The sequence below is a fragment of the Athene noctua genome, chromosome 6 (assembly GCF_965140245.1).
Source record: "Athene noctua chromosome 6, bAthNoc1.hap1.1, whole genome shotgun sequence".
NCBI classification, from domain to species: Eukaryota; Metazoa; Chordata; class Aves; order Strigiformes; family Strigidae; genus Athene; species Athene noctua.
The window spans coordinates 9,549,753-9,569,622 of NC_134042.1; the positions used below are offsets into that span (position 1 = coordinate 9,549,753).

General features: G+C 40.8%; 1 protein-coding gene across 1 annotated transcript in view; it reads right to left on the reverse strand.

The window, feature by feature from the left end:
* Window positions 1–9,714, reverse strand: part of CSTPP1 (centriolar satellite-associated tubulin polyglutamylase complex regulator 1) — an 85,736-nt gene extending 76,022 nt beyond the window's left edge. The window contains exon 1 of the mRNA XM_074909484.1: window positions 9,582–9,714. Within this exon, the coding sequence (XP_074765585.1) occupies window positions 9,582–9,627 (46 nt within the window). The 5' untranslated portion in view covers window positions 9,628–9,714. The remainder of the gene's footprint in view (window positions 1–9,581) is intronic.
* Window positions 9,715–19,870: the final 10,156 nt, after the last annotated feature.

The following is a 19,870-nucleotide window of genomic DNA, read 5'->3' on the forward strand; positions in this document are numbered from 1 at the left end:
CTGACCTAAATCCTGCTTTCTTTCCTGGCTACACAGAGTTAGTCATTGATAGTGCTGACCCTTTTCCAAAATCCCCTGAGATTCTGGAAATGAAGGAAGAGGAGAAGGAGCTGTGAGACTGCCTTGCTGGAAAACACTTACACAAGAGGAGTTCCTGATCTCTGTTCTGAGTCACAGCCATCTTTCCTATAGGGACTGTCAATGCTGTATTGATGGGGCTGTTGCAGAGCTTTAGGTGTTCCCTGCCCTTCCCTCCTTACCAAAGCCAAGTAGCTCTAAGGTTGTTCTGTAAAGTTTTTTTCCTAAAGGTGCAAATAAAAGTACCTCTGTTTCCATACAAGCATCAGTGAATGTTCTTGGAGAGGCAGGTGGGGAACAGGTCTCAATGCCAAGAGAGATTTATATTGCTCAACAGTCAGTCTCAAATAACTGCCTACACCAACCAGAAGGAAATCTCAGAAGCGGTGGATCTGGCAGTACCCAACCACAGAATGCCACTCACTTATGAGACTCCTGCGTAAAGATAGTTTGGTACAACACAAACCATGCTGCTGCTTCCACAGGGGGCAGACTCTGTACAAATCAAGCATTTGCCAGGGAGGAAGCAGCACAGATTTGCAACTGAGCCCCTTTGATGTTTTTGGCTAGAAACCAAGTTGGAGCAACAAAGAGCCGAGTCTGGGCTGATGTGCCAGCTACCAAGCAGCAGATTTTCCAAATCTACAAGTTCAACAATCAGAAGACAAGTCACAACGAACCCAGGAAAATCATTCCTAACCTGGAAAGCACACAAACCCTGTTCCCAAAGCACACACCTCCATCCTAAACACGTATGCTACTGCACCCTTACAAGTAGTGTCGTGTCCTAAAAAGAGCAGGAGAAAACCCTTAGGGGATATAGGAAAGGCAAGGGCTGTTCTTGCTCCTTGCCAATCTGCTCCAGACTTGGCAACATCATCCCCCTCACCAGCAACTGGCCAACCTCAGACCCACATCAATATTCTTCAAATCATTTTAATTTGTGCTTAATATCCTGGTAAGCATCAAGCCTGTGCCACTTGACACACAGCATGGAAGTCCCTTTCATCTTAGTGTGGGGCAGGTGGACTTCAAGAGAGGCCCGGAAATGATTATTCCCAGTGGATACAGTGATTAAAACTATGTACGAACATTGATTGCTATCAGAGGATTTCTCTGCCTAGAACACTTTTCAGGACAATGGTAAAATTGGTTAAGCACACCCTGAAAAATACCTTGCAGCTGATAGCAAAATGGTGAGCCAAAGGTTCAAAGATATTATCTGGTACTAAAAGATACAGGGCGTATCTTTATTTAATTATTTTAATGCAAAGGAATAAATTTAATTTATGTGAGTGATTAAAGAAAAATAGCTCTGCGCACCTGTGTCCCCCGAGGGAGGAATGAGTCGTGCAGCTCAGTCACAGGCTCAAGATAACAGCAACTGGGTAACTTATTTCAGCCCATCCTTCCTCCCTCTTCATTATGCAGCCCATCCTGCACTCAGAAACTGTCTTCCCAGACCCCTCTTGAGCTGTCAGTCGTACCAGATTAAGCCAGGAAATGGTACTAACAGACGGGCTTCCACTCACCTCAGCCTGCGATAAACTTCTGCTCCACTGCAAAACAATTCTCAAAACTTTGTCGGGAAGTATACATTCCTTTCATAGAATAGCCCCTATCAATGAAACATATTTTTGTTTTGTTTTCTTAGAGTCATTAACCTTTCCCCTAAAAGCCTATGGGAATAGACAGACAGGGTCCCACGGTGCTACACAGCACAATGTAGCTGACCTCTATAACAAATACTTTTGAGCCTGCTCCTGGAGAATAAATTAACTTTCAACACAGAATTTGAGACGTACACTTTAAAATGTACACTATTATATATAGGTCACTGTTGAATACAGTTGCTGGTAAAAGGGCATTTCTGTTAAGCTTTTTGTTGTACGGCCTAAGGATCCTGGCAAAGAACCTCTCTCCCTATTTCCCAGCAGCTAGGTAGAGGAATGGGGGAAGGAAGAAATTGGTGAGCAGAGAAGCTGAAAGAAAACAGCACTTGCAATCTCCTGGAGAAGTCTCTCTCTTTGGCTCTTCAGCTGCTGTGCTGTTTTCCAGGTAGCACAGTTCACATTGCCAAACCAAATTCCAGCTCTGGCTTCCTGTTCGCTGGCAGCCCAGTTCCATGAAACGGTACAAGTAGTATGTTTTATAAGCCAACCAACTCTACTCTACACAGAAAAGTCATAGAATAGAATTTCATTTGCAGGCAGGTTCTAGCAGGCCAGAGAGGCAAAATAATGTGCCAGGAGTCTGGTTATAGCAAAATAGTAGTTCCATAATTTATACAAACGGTACTTTCCATAACAAACACTGAAACCATACTGGAACACTAACTATTTATGTAAGCAGAGTTAAAAATCTGTGGAGTCCTGTGCAAAATAAATTAGATGATTCATATGTTTTAATAGTTTTTGAAAACTCAGGAAGATAATGGTGTATTGGTATATATGCTGCTCATATTTTTGAAGCTCGGTTTGCAATAATAAGGCAGCAAGTCCAAATCAGAATGCAAAGCCTAAATACTCACGCAACTGTGCTACTACAACTTGCTGTCTATACCAATTTTCTTCCTGACAGAATTCCAGCATACTGCAGCTTCCACACAGGAGGTATTACAACAGGTTATCATCCTCAGCATTTATTGGTTTATGGCTTATTGCAACAAAGTTTCTCCTCCCTACTCATACAAAACTTCCCAAAGCAACACATATTTGCTAAACTCTTCCCTAAAATCCCACGCAACTACCCGAAACAGTAAGTGTACCTGCCACACATACTTACTAGTAGTAGGTGCTACTCTTTGCTGTCAGATTTAAGAACTACAGGCAGCTTTCACAGAAGGATCTGACAGAGTAAGTTCACAGAAAAGTCTTCAGACAGCCCGTGACCTGATGTTAAGTAGATACCTTTGCACAGAATATCTTAATTCTTATCACTAAACCATTAGCAGTGACTTGCACTTAGAGCCTCTGTTCAATCAGTAGCAATAGGTACAGTACAGCTCCTCAAAGCTGGCTACTGCAGCACTTAGGAGAATGGCCTCTGATGGCATTACCACCACGTTCACCCACTCACACGCCCACTGTTCAAAGTGAATTTTGGAATTAATGCACTTTTGGCTCAGATCCAAATTTAGGGCTGAACAGTGACTGTTCAATTCAAGCATGGCCAGACCAAGTCATATAAACCTTCTCCAGTTTACAAGTAAAAGGATTACATCCACAATCCAGAATCTCTACGGACTTCACTACAACAGATTAGACTGCACCAAATCATTTTGCGTGTGTATTTAAAATAATAAAAACAGTCCTTTTATAAGCCACTGAATGACTTGTTTCAATATTCCTATGAGAGCAAACTACCTGCTAATTCATAGATTTGCTTACAAATATGGTGAGAACAAGCACTGATACTTGAAAAATCTTGAAGGAAAGGGAAAACTTAATGCAAATAATACCACTGCAGGAAACAGAATATATGCAGTGAAATTCTGAAAGCCAGAAATTAAAGAGGGAAAGGAAGGAAATACAGGTCACCTTTAAGTAATGATATTGCATATATGGAATATTTTTATTATCAGCAGTGCTCCAGAATGGAAATTAAAAAGGAATAAAATCTTGAAAGTGCCACAGTACTGTTTGTGTCAGTTACATGATACCCGCTTCTGCACATAATGGCAATACAATCATGTTAACCACAGCGGTTTTGCGTATTAGTTTCCCAGTCTTAAAAACTTAGATGCATCTCCCCAATGCTACATTGATAAGAAGCTTCTCTTTCCAACAAAAGTTTGCCTTTTCTAAAGGCAGTATAGCAGCACGCTTACCAAGAAGCGATGCTGCCTGTCATACTTGAAAGAAATAGCAAACATGGGATGGCCAGAAGGTGCAATAAAAATAGCAACGGATGCTGCAAAAGAAAAATTGTGTCAAACGACCTGAAGAAATAGTATGATTGGAATAAATTGGTATGAGATAGGAACACACATATCACATACCTTGTTTAAAGCAGCAGCAGAACAGAGCTCTGCAGCAGTTAAGTATTTATCAAATTATCATCAAATCAGCTAACTACATTATTGCTCAACTCTTCATGAGAGATGACTTCTTCTGGAACATGAGCTGTCTACCAAAACAATTTGTACTGTATGTACATAAGAGGGATGCTTTTTTTTTTTTTTTCTAAGGCTGGTTCATTCCTGACATAACTGAATATGTTAAAAAAATCAGGAGTGGGAACTCCTGGATAATAAGACCAGCTCTTATTAATTATTTGCTTCCTCCTCAACTGAAGTGCCAAAAATACACACTATTTGATGCAATTAACATTATCATTCATTTCAGTTACCAGAAGTTCAAGAGCACAACAAGCTTTAATGTATTTGGAGTATTTCTGGCATTTTTTAAATCTCTGAGAGCATATAAATTAACAGCTAAATTCCCTCTCAGAATTTATATCCTGAACTGGAGCTTAACTAAGGACACTACCGTATCACACACATTGAAAAGACACATCTATAGCAACACAAAATCCATTTCATGCAAATATTACCAAAACAATAATGATGCAAGAGGGAATTAGGATACAAACTGCAAAAACAAAATCGTGTCAACACTCAAAGTTTTTCCAGCACTAATGGTCTTTCAGGATGCTCTTTTTAATCTTTTCAGTTATCATCAGGGATTTAATCTCTCCAGATATCGCTAAGGAATGGCCTGAGCAAGAGAAATATGTAAACAAAGCAATCAACCTGAAAGCTAAATCACTGTATAGCTGTAGTTCCTTCCAGCTTTGCACAGCTTCACAGTGTAATTTCCTGTTAACCCTCAAAAATTTTTTTTTTGAAGGACAGAACATGTAATGAAATACAAATAGACCTTGGCATACAAGAGATAACACTATGATGCAAGACATGCGCTGCTACTCAGGGACACATGCTAAGTGGCCACAAAGCATAACTATCCTGTATTTCAGATGCTCAGTTACAAAACCACTTTCAACAAAAAATTTAAGGAATGTTTCAGTTTAGAATTTAATCTTGACCATAACTGAAAATTTGTTTCAAACAATTAATGAGTATATTAGTCACAAACCATGACATTGTACTCTTTCAGTCTGCACTCCTGAGGCTGCACCCAGACTAACACAATTGTCCCAAGTCCTTCCAGCAGACTGCCTCCTACAAGATGTCATACAGCTGATAGAAATCACCACCTTGCCAATGCAAAATTTTGAGCTTTTTGTAAAAAAAAAAAAAAATAAATCTGAATTTATGCAGTGTATTATTAATACTGTGGAAGTAATTATCATTCCAGCTTGTTATAAGGCATTAAATCGCCTAACAGTTCCCTACCTATTCATACTCAAATGCAGAACTGTGTACTCTCCAGTTCTAGAACTCTACCTCGACCAGGATCAGATTTCACCTGTTACCTTTCAAGTTAAGGGGGAAGTCCTGTAGTGCAACAGCAGGTTTGGGGATGAAACCTCCATCTTTTGGAGAAAGTACTAGACTGAGTTTAAGAAGATTCAAACTTAACTAACTTTTCTACATTATGCATTAGTGAGGAAGTCATTCATCTTTCATGTTACAGTTCTCCTATCTGTACTCCAGAGGAAGAAATTAAAAAAAAATAATAAAAAAAGGCATCCTCTTTTTTAGACCATAAGCTCTTTCAGCCAGAGCGCCTCACAGAAGCTCAGTAAATATCTAGATTAAGAGGAGACTCAGTGTCAGCTGAGATGTCTGTATAATGACTTAACCTGCACATTGATTATGCTGTTAACCAATTGCACTTTCCAACTCAATATTTGTTAAGACTGTTCAGAAGAAGAGTAAACCCTAGGTATCTGCAAAGTCTCTACACAACTGGGAGTTCTCTGCTACTCAGTTTTGTAAAGCACCAATACCATGAATGTTCTTCCTAATCAGGAAGCCCAAGACCTCTATGAGAGAGATGAGGAAACACAACCATGTTTCTGGCACTTAATAGCCCCATGCTTTACTGATAAGGCACTCTCCCAACAGAGTATTTGTGTTCTTACATGTCTTACACTGGCAAAAGATGAAAAGAAAGCACATCCTGGAGTTGGGCAGTAGAGAAGAGGAGAATCCAGAGAAAAATAAAAGTTCAGAAATTTGCAATATCTACTGCTTCTTCTCCATAAAAGGAAAGGGGAGGGGGAAGGAATACAATTTGGAGCTTCAGAAGACAGCTGCATGAGCAGAACAATACACTAAGTTTTCCAATGCCTGCTATAAATAACTGAGCAATCACCAGTTATTAAACCATAATGAAGAAGGCATGGAAAAGTGTCTCAAATAGGCCTCATTTTGCCTACTGTTGTTCTAGTCTCATCCATCAAGTGAAAACACATTTTCATCACTAACCCCAAACACTAAATGTTGTTTATCCAGTGAAAATACTGTTTAAAATATCCTGCTTGTTACAACATCTTCACTTTCCGCCAAGTTGGCCTTTCTGCCAACTCTGCAGACCTCACCTCCTTTTCTGTTCACTGAGTATTGGTCATCTCTGTTCTTCTACTTGCTGTCTCACAATCATTTTGGCATGAGGCATGTTGCCGTGATTTTTATTTTCCAGGAACTCTGCTGTATCAAAGCTTTGCAATTATTTTTCCTCTTAAGTGAATGCTTAATTCTCTCCCTCTTAACTTCTATTTAACTCACAACTGCTTTTATTTCCTTCTTAGCACCCGAATTGGACATAGAAAAATCATTTCAAATAGGGGAAAAAAAAAGTAGTGTGGCAAGTAGCATGTAATATTATTTTGGCCACTCATTTTATTTGATGGCCTGGTTTTGATATTGAAAAAGGAAAATGGGAAAAAGAATTAGGTGAAGTTTGCACGTTCCAGATCAGGGAAGACAACGTCATCTGACATGGGAGCCTCAGACCTTACGTGGCAACCTGAGGCAACACAACTTCAGAAATAAATTACAAAAAGTGAAACTTATCACAATTGCCTACAACCTCACATCAGACAACTACATTAACAAGACTTTGAGGCACATAACAGAACAAATCTAAAGAACTGTGATTTCAGAACCTGGGTCAATGTAGGAAACAAAAGCATCTTACAAAAATGAGTAGGGAGGTGTGACTATTCTGGGAGGGAGAGTTGGGGTTTTGTTTGTTTGGGTTTTTACTTCTAATACACAATTCATTCAGTAGGATCTGTGAGCAGTTTCGTAAATTATAAAGTCTCACGAAGACAAAAACGTTGTTATTGGTAACATTTACAGCGAATAACAATACCATCATGTAAGCAGACACTTTTTCCCCACTAACAACAGGTATTGCAACCTAAAGAGAAGGTCATACCAAGCAATCAACAGAACAGGCTCTTATACAAGTTATTGCTCAACCTGACATGCTCATGAGTGTCTTTTTCTGACCCCAGTGTCAGAATAATTTAGAAGGTTTTACAAAATGACAAGGGAACAGTAGATTATGTGGAACTCAGATGAAAGGAGGCGCACTTTAGATAGGCTAATAAAGCTGCTTGCACCTCACAATCTTGCACAACTCTTAGAAGTCTCATTTCTCAGCTTCAGATGTGAAACAGAAAACTGGTTTATTCTTAACATTTTAAGAATTTTTAGTCTACTTCCTAGACTATTTTGAGTGCTTCAATCCTTACTGACAAGTTTCACACAAGTTAAGTACCTATTTCATTAAAAACAATTAAATGAACCTAAAACCAAGTTGGCTCATTAAAAAGAAAAGAAATTTTGCAAGTTTCAGCCTAGAGCAACTCTGGAAAAGTTATGAGTCTCTCTGTTAATGCGTAGGTTGAAAATGCTGATGCAGTGTGATAGAGTAGCACAGAACCAAAGGGTGTATCTACATGGCACACTGCGATACTGTTCTCAAATACCTGAACTAGCTCCAGAACTAAGAACTTCAGCAAAGTGAGGCTCCTGGGAATCGCCCTGAAAAAGCACTAAAACTCTTATTTCTGCCTCAGTTTCCTTAACACAGAATGGCATTGCAGTTATGTAGGTATGCACAAAGTACCCTAACAGCAACCTAGTAGCAACAGCACAATGAGATTCTACTTCAAGATGAATCAGATCACTCCCTTGCTTAAATACTTCATCGCTTTTTAGTTTTATGATGTGCTTTGGATCCCCTCTCGTTGAAACAATTGCTAGGCTAAACAAACTAAGCTCTTTTAGTCTCCTCCCTGCAAGACAGGTTTTTCATTTACTGGAAGTCAGCAGTGTTTCTCTAGTCTTGTCCATTTTGACTTACCAGAGACTGCAATAACATGGTGGAACAAGCAAGCCGAACCAATCCATGGCATTTCTGGCCTTTCCTTGTACAAGAAAGCCACAATAATTTATGTATACCTTTATAACAGTTGTTACCAAATGGCCTCTTGGGCCTAGAAAGTAATGGCTGAAGAGTTTTACTTCAAAAATACTGTCTTGAACACATTCCAAAAGCTCACTACTTGTAATAATTCATCTCCTCTTTGGCAATTAAATGAAGTCATGGTGACTTTATTCCATCCTAATTGTTTTCATTTAACACATTAACACCAAATCACTTTGCTCCTTAGTTTCCTGGAACATCAAGCAGTCACAGAAACTGTTAGAGCCAGTTTAAAAGGATGCAGTTAGTCTGCAAGGGAGCAGCTGCTTTATAAGTTAAAAGATTTCCATTTTATGTGGGAAACATCATTACCACTATTACCTTATTTCAGAAGAAAAGCTGACATTCAAAGCATCTCCCAACACAAGAACAGCACTCCTTTCAATGTTGGGAAACAAGCATAAAATATGATTGCTCATGTAGATCTGTGAGCAAAAGAGGTTGATAAAGGGCTAAAAGGGGTTCCAGCCTGGCCTAGAGCACCTGGACGTTGTTTGTTCCCTACTCACACCGTGCAAATGAGACAGGGGGACGGACGGACACACACACACACACAGACACACACACACACAGACACACACACACACAGACACACACACACACACAGAGACACAGACACACACAGAGACACAGACACACACAGAGACACAGACACACACAGAGACACACAGACACACACAGAGACACACAGACACACACAGAGACACACAGACACACACAGACACACACAGACACACCCCTGCAGCTCACGTCCCTCAGGCCGGGGCCGCCTTCACGGAGACCACACCTAAGGGCACCAGAGGGTAGGTCCCTGCGCCCCACGGGCCCCGCCGCCCTCCCGCCTCCGGGGAGCACCCAGAGCCGCAGCGCCCTACAACACCGACCCGTAGCCCCCGGTCTGCCCCCTCCCCAGCCGAGAAGGCCGACACGGCGCCACTCCGACCCGCCTGGGCCCGGCTCAGCGGGGGGCTCGCCGCGGGCCTTGAGGCCGCTCGGCGCTGTTCCCCGGGAGGGCCAGGCCGGAGTCACCCCCGGTCCCGCCGAGCCCTCCCGACGCCGGGCCGCAGCACACGCAGTGGACGGGACCCCGCTGCTCACCCAGGTACTCGGGCCCCGGCAGCGAGAGCCGCTCGGGGCTCAGCATCCTCCCGCCGCCGCCGCCGCTCCCTCCCAGCTTCCGCCCGTTTCCAAGGCGCCCGACGCTCCCACCGCTCCGGGCCCGGCGCTGCTCGGCCGCTCGCCCCGGCTGGGAACACGCCCCGACGCCGCCAGGGTTCCGCGCCCAAAACCGCCCGCCCTCAGCCCCCGCCCCGCCACCCCCCGAGCGGAGGCACCGCGGCCTCCCTCCGGGCTGCCCAGGCAAGGCTGGGAGGCTGTGAGTGACCTCGTGGGAAGGGTCTGGGGGGCGTGGTGACATGGCGGCCTGGCCCTGAGGAAGGGGTGGGGGTGATGCTCTGGGCCCCGCGCTCCGGGGCTGAGGGAAGCTGAAGAGCCAAGATGGCACCAGGAGATCGATGCGTGTGTAAAGTCATTCTGGTTAGATTTAGGTTGGAAAGCTGAAGGCGCCTGATGCCAGCGGTGGTTGGAACTACACCTTGGGGGGAAATACTCTAATGTGGAGGTAATAAGTCAGTGAAAGGCACCGAGCAGCACCCTTGTCTCAGAGAGCAGGGGCTGAACAGAGTGACCAGGTCCAGCAGCATCCTTCTGTCCATAGTCTGCTGTTTTTTTGCAACCCGTGTGCTTGGGAAGAGGGAGATACAGGGAGCATCAGGAATCGTCCTTTGTTCACATAAAAGTAGAAACTAGCAGAAAAGTCCAGAGCCACAGGGCTCTTTCTGCTCTTGTCTGGGAAGGGCCCTTGTTCCAGGGATGTAGGAGAGGCAGAGCTCTTCACAGGGCTGGAAGCAGGTCTGCTGGGCTCATCTTCCCTAGAAGCTGATGGGGCTAAAATTCCCAAATTACTTTGCAGTTTCTTGCATCACCATGAGAAAAATCCCAGCCCAGCATGCAATCCAAGGAGTTTAAAAAAAAAAAAAAGACAGAAAGTGGTGTCTGTTTTTACTAACAGATGCAAAAGAACAGAAATTATATAAACCAGTTGTGCATGTGTATAACCTGCCTTTATTCCACTGGAGGAAAAAGCTGAGTGTGACTACTGGCAACTCAACTTTAATCTATACTCAAAGGACAGCCACAGTTAAAAACAGTAAACAGGATATTACAACTTACCTATTCATATCCCCCCCCCCCCCCCCAATTGCCTGGACTGCTCCAGTCTTCAGCTTGTTCTGGCTTTAAAAAAATATGGCTTAGATATAAATATTTCAAAAATGGGCAGAGAAAATAATTTAGGGAGCAGTCAATGAGGCACTCCAGCGTGAAGAATGATTGGAAAAAAGTAAGATTGTCTCAAAGAGGATAGGTGTAACCTTTAAAAGGATGTTATCTAAAATGATTTGTACTACAATGAATCATAGAATCGTTTAGGTTGGAAAAGACCTTTGAGATCATCAAGCCCAACTGTTAACCTAACACTGCCAAGTCCTACTAAAACACGTCCCTAAGCACCACATCTACACGTCTTTTAAATGCCTCCAGAGATGGCGACTCAACCACTTCCCTGGGCAGCTTGTTCCAATGCTTGATAACACTTTCAGTGAAGAATTTTTTCCTAATATCCAATATAAACCTCCCGTGGCACAACTCGTGGCCATTAAAAACTTGTATTTGTTCAGTTTTGCAGTTTGCACATTTGGTTATAGGCTATAAAGACAGGAAATTTTTTATAACAAAGACAATTAGATTGTAGAATACACTGACACAAGATATTTTTGAGGCCAGGAATTCAGCAGAATTTAGAAAGGAAGTAGATATTTTCAAGCAGAATGAGAAAACACAGAATTATGTTGTCACATATAAAAGCATAGGGAAAAAAAAGAGAGCACAGCATTTGTAGGAATATGGACTATCCTACTTCAGAGTGAAGCCAATTATCTGACTAATGGGGTTTTGGAAAACATTTTTCCTAACATGATGTCTCTTCCATAACTGCTTGCTTTAGGGTTTCTGGCACTTATCAGTGAGGTATCTTGGTCTAGGCCACTGTTGGATAGGAGAAATGGAATTTGATAGACCCCCTGTGATCATTAGGTTTAAGAGCACAGTTCCTGCACTTTTAAAACTAGCATCAAGATCTCTCTTTTCACAACCAATCCTTTATTATCAGCCAGGCAGTTTCACTGGTGTTCAAAAGCCAAATCTAAGTCTTCCTCTCCCATACTGCTGGCCAACTGAGTGGGTAGGAGCCTTCACAGGTTGTACACTGTTTCTTTTTTGTTGTTTAAACCATTTCTGTAAACCACAATTTATCCTTGATCATTGTGCACTCACTGGAGCACTCATTCACAGGAGGTCTTTAATGTCCAGTTTATACTACATTCTAATACCTCTCTGGGACATTTTTTTTTTCTTGTCACTGTTTGGTCTCTATGGGTTGGACTTTGTTATATTCTTTAAATCAGCTAAGGGAATCCTTTTGGACACCGAGCCCATTTGTGGTTTTAATAATGATAAGTTTCAGTAGTAGTGGCGCCTGACTGTTAACAACTCAAAGAAAACTATATAAAAACAAGATGTTGTTTCTGGAGCCATTTATAGACCTCCCTGTTTACTATTATTCCTCTTTGGGCTCGCCAGAGCTGGGATTAGGTGATAAAACAGATCAGCTGCAGCACTCACCTGTTCTCTCACACTCATGACCTGAAAAGGGAGAAATGCTGCCAGCCTGGTCATGGGTATTGTTTGTTTTCCCATATTGATTTTAGAACCCTACACTAGTGCATTTGAATAAATTAAGAAGGCTTTTCTGGGTCACTGGAAAACATCTGCAGGTTTAATAGCTGCCCCAAGAGGGGCAAATCTAGCAGGAGCTTAATGTTCTTTTGGACCCAGCTGGAAGAATGACGGTGGAAAAAAACGTATTTTTCTCTGTCACAGCCCCTTGGTAGATTATCAGAGGTACCGGTCTCACTTCTGGGCAAGCCTATGGAGTACACTTTTAGGGTCATGATCTACCCTGGGAGACACAGTGGTGCTTACATCTCAACTAAAATTGCTGAGTTTTATCTACCAGGGATATTTGGGTATGCAAATCAGTCTTTCAAGAAGGATCAGTTAGACTACTCTGATACATTTTGTGCACACCGTCTTTCAGATTTAAAGTGACCTTGATTTGATTTAACAATTCACTTCAAAGTGTGATTTAAGCAGTGTTTCAGAAATCATATCTTTAGGTGAATTGGGCTAATTTACTTACATAAGAGTCCATGTGACCACGTTTGAAAATAGTGCTATAATTTAAATTATGTCATGAAAGAAAATGTCTTTATTAGGTTTTGATTCACAGACTGAAAAACTCCTTTCTGTGTCAGTTTTAAAAGTGTTTCTCAGCAATTTAGCTTAAAACAGATTTCAGTTTTCCTCCATTCCCACATACTTTGCCCCACTATGTTGATTGCTTAGCTTACTCTTTGCTGGTTTTATGTTCATCTTCCTAAATCATACTACCAACGCTGAGCTGAAATATTTTCCTGTTATTAGCCAAAGTTCTCCTGAGAAACAACTCCTCTTTCAGAGAGAGTATTATATAGAATAATAAACAGGACTAGATATCAAGCAAAAAATTCCAGAGGAAATGCCTTGTTTTAAACAGACTTGAGTTATTTTGTCTGGCTTCTATTACTTTTTCTTGGAATGATATATTTTATTTGCTTAGAATTTTAACAATTATTGCTGAAGTAGTTACAATAAAGCCTAGACATGTTGGAGGAAACTTGACATTTCTATTTTTTTTTTCTTCAGGTGACAGTTAGAACTCCTATTGCTTTAAGCATTACAACTACAATGTACAAAGTCTTCAGTCCAGTTCCATCTGGCTTCTATGAAATTAATGTAAACCAGTTTTACTAGGAAACTGTCTCTAGCCTTTCTTGTTCATTTTTGGAGCGTCCAAAGCCTTGTCTTATTTTAAAACACTTAGCTAAGAGCCTGTCTTGCACAGCAGTTAGCTTTTGGGGGTTTGGTGGTGCTGTATCTTTTCTGAGGCTTCCCACACATTTGCCAGCTGAGCTTTACCTAGTACATAATAACTAATAAAATTGCAGGCATGATAACAAAATGTGTTTATCTTAAGACACCTGAAAAAAGATTGTACTGGGAGTAGAAAAACATTGACTTAAACAACTGTCAATCTTTATTGATAATCTATTCTTTTGGGCACCATAGCAGAGATAAGTTTTGAGGAGACATCTGAAGAAACGGAAGAGCTTCACATGCTATTATTTATGTAAATTATTGGAAGTCTTGTAAGTGAAATTAGAATTCTATTATGCAAGACATTTTAAAAATCAGTGGCGCTGAAGCTGGATGATTAATTTATGAGTTAGCTGCAAACCCATAAAAACCTCCCATTAAATTTCTGATTCAATAATTATTTTTATGATTTTTGACCAAACTCTCTAAACACATGCACTACAAAACAAGATTATCTTAAATAAAAAGGTCAGCCAAAATCACAATGAAATTATGTGATGAAATCTGTACTTTCAAATGGTTGATTCCTTGGGAGACATTCACGGAGAAAGATCCAGTATTTCTACTGCTTATCCTAATCTGAGCCTTCTCAAACTGAATGAACTGTTTACCTATTGACATGCAGCACAGTGCAAGTAAACCAATCATTTTTCTCTAATAATGCAGTGTTAATAGTAGTTTACCTCCTCAGGTAAAACCTAGACAAACAGGTAGGACTTACATTGTTCTTTAGTATCAACAGACTTTAGAGAAATAAGATTCATAAAGTTTCTCACTCCTAACATCTGCCACAAGATAAAGCCTGGAAACAACTGTGTGATAGGACATGATGACAGCAGCAGTGTCTTAAGTAGCCAGCATTTGTACCATTAAAGGGCTTAAATTTGACACCTATAATTGTACCTGGAAGTCTTAAGTCAAGAATATACTTGACTGGTAAGATGTCATAAGCATGCAGGAAACTGTGCTGTGAACATGATGCCATCATAATTTAGTTTAGCTGCATTTTAATCTGAATTGCTGAGATTTTATTTTTCCCCTTGAACTGGTGGACAGAAAGAAAGTAAGTAGAGATCTGATCTAATTGTGAGGTCTCTCTATACTGATGAACTTTATGTTCACCTGAGGATTTAGGTCTAATCAAGCTCCCAGATCCTTGTATTTTAAATATAAGTTGTTAGGAAAAAAAAAACACACACACAAAAAAAACCCAAACCAAACAACCAACCTTGAAACATTCTTCTACTCCTCAGTTGTAAGAGTGCTTCAAAGTTCTGGGTGATCTGTTTATGAGAAGAGGGAATATTATTATGACAGGTTCTGTGGCTTATGCAGGCCACATCATCATTTAAAAACCAGGGGTAGCTGTGAGTTGTATGATAGATTCCTGGCACATATTAAATGCACTGTCCAAATTCTGGTTGCTTTTGAGCTTAGTGTTAGCAAGCAAAGTTGGCTTTTTTGTAACAGCAAACTGTTGAAAGGATCTCCTTCAGTTTTTGTTCCCATTATCTCGTCAGGAAGGAAAGGACAACATCTTTAAAAGTACTTAAGTACCAAGAAAGTGACCCTTCTCTGCTGGAATGCTGCCCCACTAATGATGCAGAGAAGAAAAACAGCCATTTCTGGCAGAGTCTGCAGGATCTCTCATGCCAAACAAAAAAGTCTAAAATGCCTGGTAAAAATAAATATCACTATGAAATTCTGGCATGGGAAGCATTTCTGACAGCCAAAGCTTAGCTCATCCTGGGGGGTAACCCAAGAAGGCCTTCAGTTTTCATTCTTCATTCCTACTCATCGAACGTTCCTTACAAACTTAAACTGCCAGACTATGTTATCTATTCAACCAGGTGTCTGTGTGAGAAAATTATAATAAGTAAATGGCTCTGTGTGCGTGCAGGAGAGTAGGCAAAACTGTGTGGGAGTGAGCTATTGCTTCTTTGGACTGAAGTGAAGCAGGAACTCTGATGGCTATACTGGCCAGCTCTTATGGGAAAAGTATATAACTTTCTGTGTGCAGTACAGAGATTTAACACATTCAGAATACTCTGAAAGTATTTTGTCTTACAACATCCGCATGGAAAAGCAAATGAAGGAAGGAAAAAAAAAAAAAAAAGAAAAAAGAGGAGATCACAGATGCATTAAAATTGTGGAAATCTTGCAAAACAATCCTTAGTTCTGCTTGTTAGATACACAAAAGAGAGCCTGAGTATTTATTAGGGCTGTTGGGAGAGAGCACTGTGGAACACTGCAGCTATGCAAGAGCTGAAGTCAAGTTTTTCTTTTTAGTGAAAGCACACATTGGTATCCCAGTCATTCACTCTGTAACAATGAGAGGACAAAGTGATGAATGTTCTTTCCTTTCTGCTACATAGTACTCGAGGTGTTTTCAAGAGTAACATCTTTGTGGAGTCACTAGAAGATAGGGACCAGAATGTGATATAATGGTTGGAGTAAGAGAAGATGAGGAGTCGTGGATGGGAGATGGTAATATGTAAATGACTTACTGAGAGAGAAGATGAGCGATGGGAGTCCGAAACAGCAAGTGAAGATCATTGGCTGTTAACTCTAAACAGAATAGAGGGAACATGGAACATTTTCCAGAATATAGGAGAGAATGAAGGCATTAATTAAGTTTTATCTGAGGAATGTATTTAAATTTCTCTTTTGATTTGTTAACTTTATCATACTAGTTTCTAAAACACAGCAAAATAGATTGACCATTCTGCATTTGAAACTGATAATAGCATGTTAGATAGTAAGAAAATGTCCTCAGGGTTCCAACTCTTTATGTTTTAAACTTTACATAATGTTAGTGAAAGTTGTTCCTTAAGCACTTAAAGTTTAGATGTGGATCAGAGTTTGTGACTAGAGTCCATTTCTGATATTTACTAACCATACTCACTCTGCTCAATGTGAAACAGAAATCTGCAGTCACTGTAGGAAGGTTTTCACTGTGTATTAAAGCATGGTTTTGTGCTCGCTGAAGTCACTGGTAAATTTTCCATCAACTCTGCTGACCTAGAATGAAGCATAAATGGAAATGCAATACAGGAGCCCACGTTACCTTGACCTCTCAGAATGCTAATATTATGTTAATATGCTTTAGTATCCTAAAATCGCAATGACACGGACACAAGTCTATGTGTCTAGGAGGGAGGCTGGACGTGTGTGTATGTGTGTGGGTGGCTGAGCTCAGACTCATGTGGAGGGTGTGTGCAACTCTGGATCTTGCTCCCACCTATACCTTTATTCAGGTCTCTCTTAGGGCTGGTAAGAAGCAATTAATTTGTTCCCTCATTCACATTTATTAAGACCTAATATGAGAGAGGGAGAGGTGTTAAGAGGCGTCTCTGATTCAGCCACCTGATAGGAAAGCAGATGGTTGACATGCCACATCTCTTATCAGAAAGACTCAAGGGTTTTATCTTGTGCATGCTGGCAGTACTTGCCTAACCCATCATGCCAGTAAAGTATTAGAACTGAATCATCTTCAAGAAAGAAAACACTCTTTATCTGTCTGTCTACATTTTTACATGTCACTCATCTCCATAGTGGTAGGGCTTCTGCAAACAAGAAAGGTTTGTGAGCTGAGGGAAAGATATGTGTGTGTCTTTCACATCTATTCCCATGACTACTTGTTTCTCTAACTGGCCCAATGAATGTATTCTAGTTTTTTGAGAAAGGAAAACTCAGCCCATCAGAGATATTCCACATACCGAGATATAAGATCACTTTTCCTTCTGTCTGATTGATTTCTAACACAAACCTTTTATCTGAATACAGAGACTATTCACTACATTAATAGCTTGAAGTCAAAGAAAGACAGAGGTTTTCAGTTCTTTGGAAAATGCTTCTCTGTGCAGTAAAAAAAAAAAATATTTTAGGAGCCACAACTTGCTACTTAGCCCTTTGAATGTGTTTGGAGAGTAAAGGTGGTTAGGTTTCTGTCTTCAAACAGAATTCTTCTATTGCTAGCTTTTAAAAGAACATTTTCCTTTTATGCTCTTCCTCTCTTCTTTTTTTCTGTGCCAGAGTCAAGGTATTAAGCTGTGCTGTTCCTAAGGCTAGGCCACAGGCTACCTTTGCAATGCAGACATTGTGCAAGGCCTGGGTAATTGCCATTTCACTGCAGGGAGGAGTCTCATCAGGAATAGAAGAGGGTGTATTTGCATTATTTTTACATAGAGGATGTAAGGGAACCGGCAAAAGAAGGAGCAGAACCAGCTTGCAAGACACCCAGGAAGAGCTACCATCTCAAAGAAAACATGAAGAAAGGTTTTGTTTTGTTTTGTTTCCCCTGGTTTGACAGTCAATTTACTTTGGGCTTTTTTGTTGTAGTTGGTTTGTTTTGTTTTTTTTTCCCAGAGTGGAAGATTGAACAGCCTGGTACATTGGCTTCAGTCCCACCTTCCAGACACACATAAATAAAGGAGGGGTTCAGATGAATCTTCACTTTGGTCACCAAATTACAAAGGACCTTTTGCAAGATTCCTCGTATCTCAGCTTCTGAATGTAGCCATTTAATGTAACCTTTAGTTTTGCTGTTCCACGCTGTAGAGTAGAATTAATGGTGGTCCATGAGATGATCACAAAGTTTCCCAGAATAGAAGTGCAATTGGAATGCTTAGAAAGCAGCAGATAAATGAAGAAAATTAAGTAACACATAAGCTCTGACTTGTTTAGTGGAATTTCATTATGTTGTAAAAGAAAACAATTGTGGTAACACTGCAGAAGATGGCACATGGATTACTGCTCTCTTAAGAGTAAGCTGGCAGTAACTTGAGAAACACTGTCAAGGACAATGGTGATAGGAATTGAATATCTGTGAGCATATCTGGGTATATGCCCAGTTTATATACTGGGCTTGACAGTATGGAATAATCCAAAATCTTTGCCTTCTGTCCAGTCTGCGATCACTTCTAAAATTCCCGGTTTCCTATTCGAGTCCATTGTGTGATCAGTGTGACTCACTTACTCCACGTAGCAGCAGTTGCATGTGTAGAGGGGACCTTCCCTTTGAACATCCAGTCTGGCACTAGCAGTCGGGGTGCTAATAGGAGCTGTTGAAGGGTTGGCAAGTCCTCCTGATCACTCCTTGGCTCTCCAGTCTATGAATTAGCTTATGGATGGGAATCGGGGGGTCTTGGTTGGTGCCGTATTGCCACTGGTGCACCGTTGTGGTAGCGACGGGCACCTGTTCTTCAATCCTCAGGAACCCCACAACACAAGGGTCCTAAGCCACTGCTTAGAAAACTTCAGGGAAGGCAACAAAGAAAAAAGTGCTAGCATAAAATAGAAATCAATGCTAAAATTTCATTTAGTGTATTTAACACAGAGCTCATAATTTACAAACTAGGTCAGCAGCTGCGAAAGCTGCAGGTCCCTCAGCTCTTTGGAGAATTAAACTGTTTCTTTACATGTCCAGCAGGGAATTTGGAGGCCAAACTGTATAACTGCATCTTCCTATATATGGGTAAATTCTTGACTTTTAACTTAACTGGTATTCCAAGCTACCACCTCTTTGTTTCCTTGGTGATACTGTAGAGGAAACTGATGTGGGTAATGTAGCAGTGGAATAATGGTAGATATTGAAAGGACCATTGGAAAATCCCATAGTCTGATAATGCAGAACCCATGATTTTATCTTGAACCTAGAGCTCTGTTGGGAACAACTTGCTGTTTTCCTTGCTTTCTGTTTAGTTAGTGGAGCTCACTACTAACACGAGTTTGATCAGCCAGAGTGCGGAGTTTGACTTGATCTTTCCAGTTAGAGTTTTCTGAATTATATCCATTGTGCAACTTAGGTTTGGGAGGGGTCCCAAAAGACCCCCTAGTCCAGCCTGCACTGCATCAAGACTAAATACATCAAGCATCAGCATGCTTATCAAACTTTGTTCTTAAAAAATTCCAGTGAAAAAGATTCCACAGTCCCCCTAGACAGCTTGCTCCAGTGTTGAAAAATCCTTTGTTGGAATGCTGATCTGCAAAATCTTTTAAGCAATTCTTGACACAAATCAAGTTGACTCTTTCATGTCTTTCTACTGGAGCCATAGAGGATAGCTGATCAACATCTCTCTAATGAGCTTGTGTGTATCAGGAAGCTGCATCTCACTTGAAGCTTTTATTTTCTTGACTAGGCAAATCTAATTCCTTCAGCTTTTTCTCAAAGGGTTTGTTTTCTAAACTTCTTGTTCTTATTGTTATTTTCTTATTTCTGTTCAGCTGTATTTGTATTTCTAAGGTGTTCAGCCAGGACCAGATGCAACATGCCACTTAGGGCTTCAGTACCA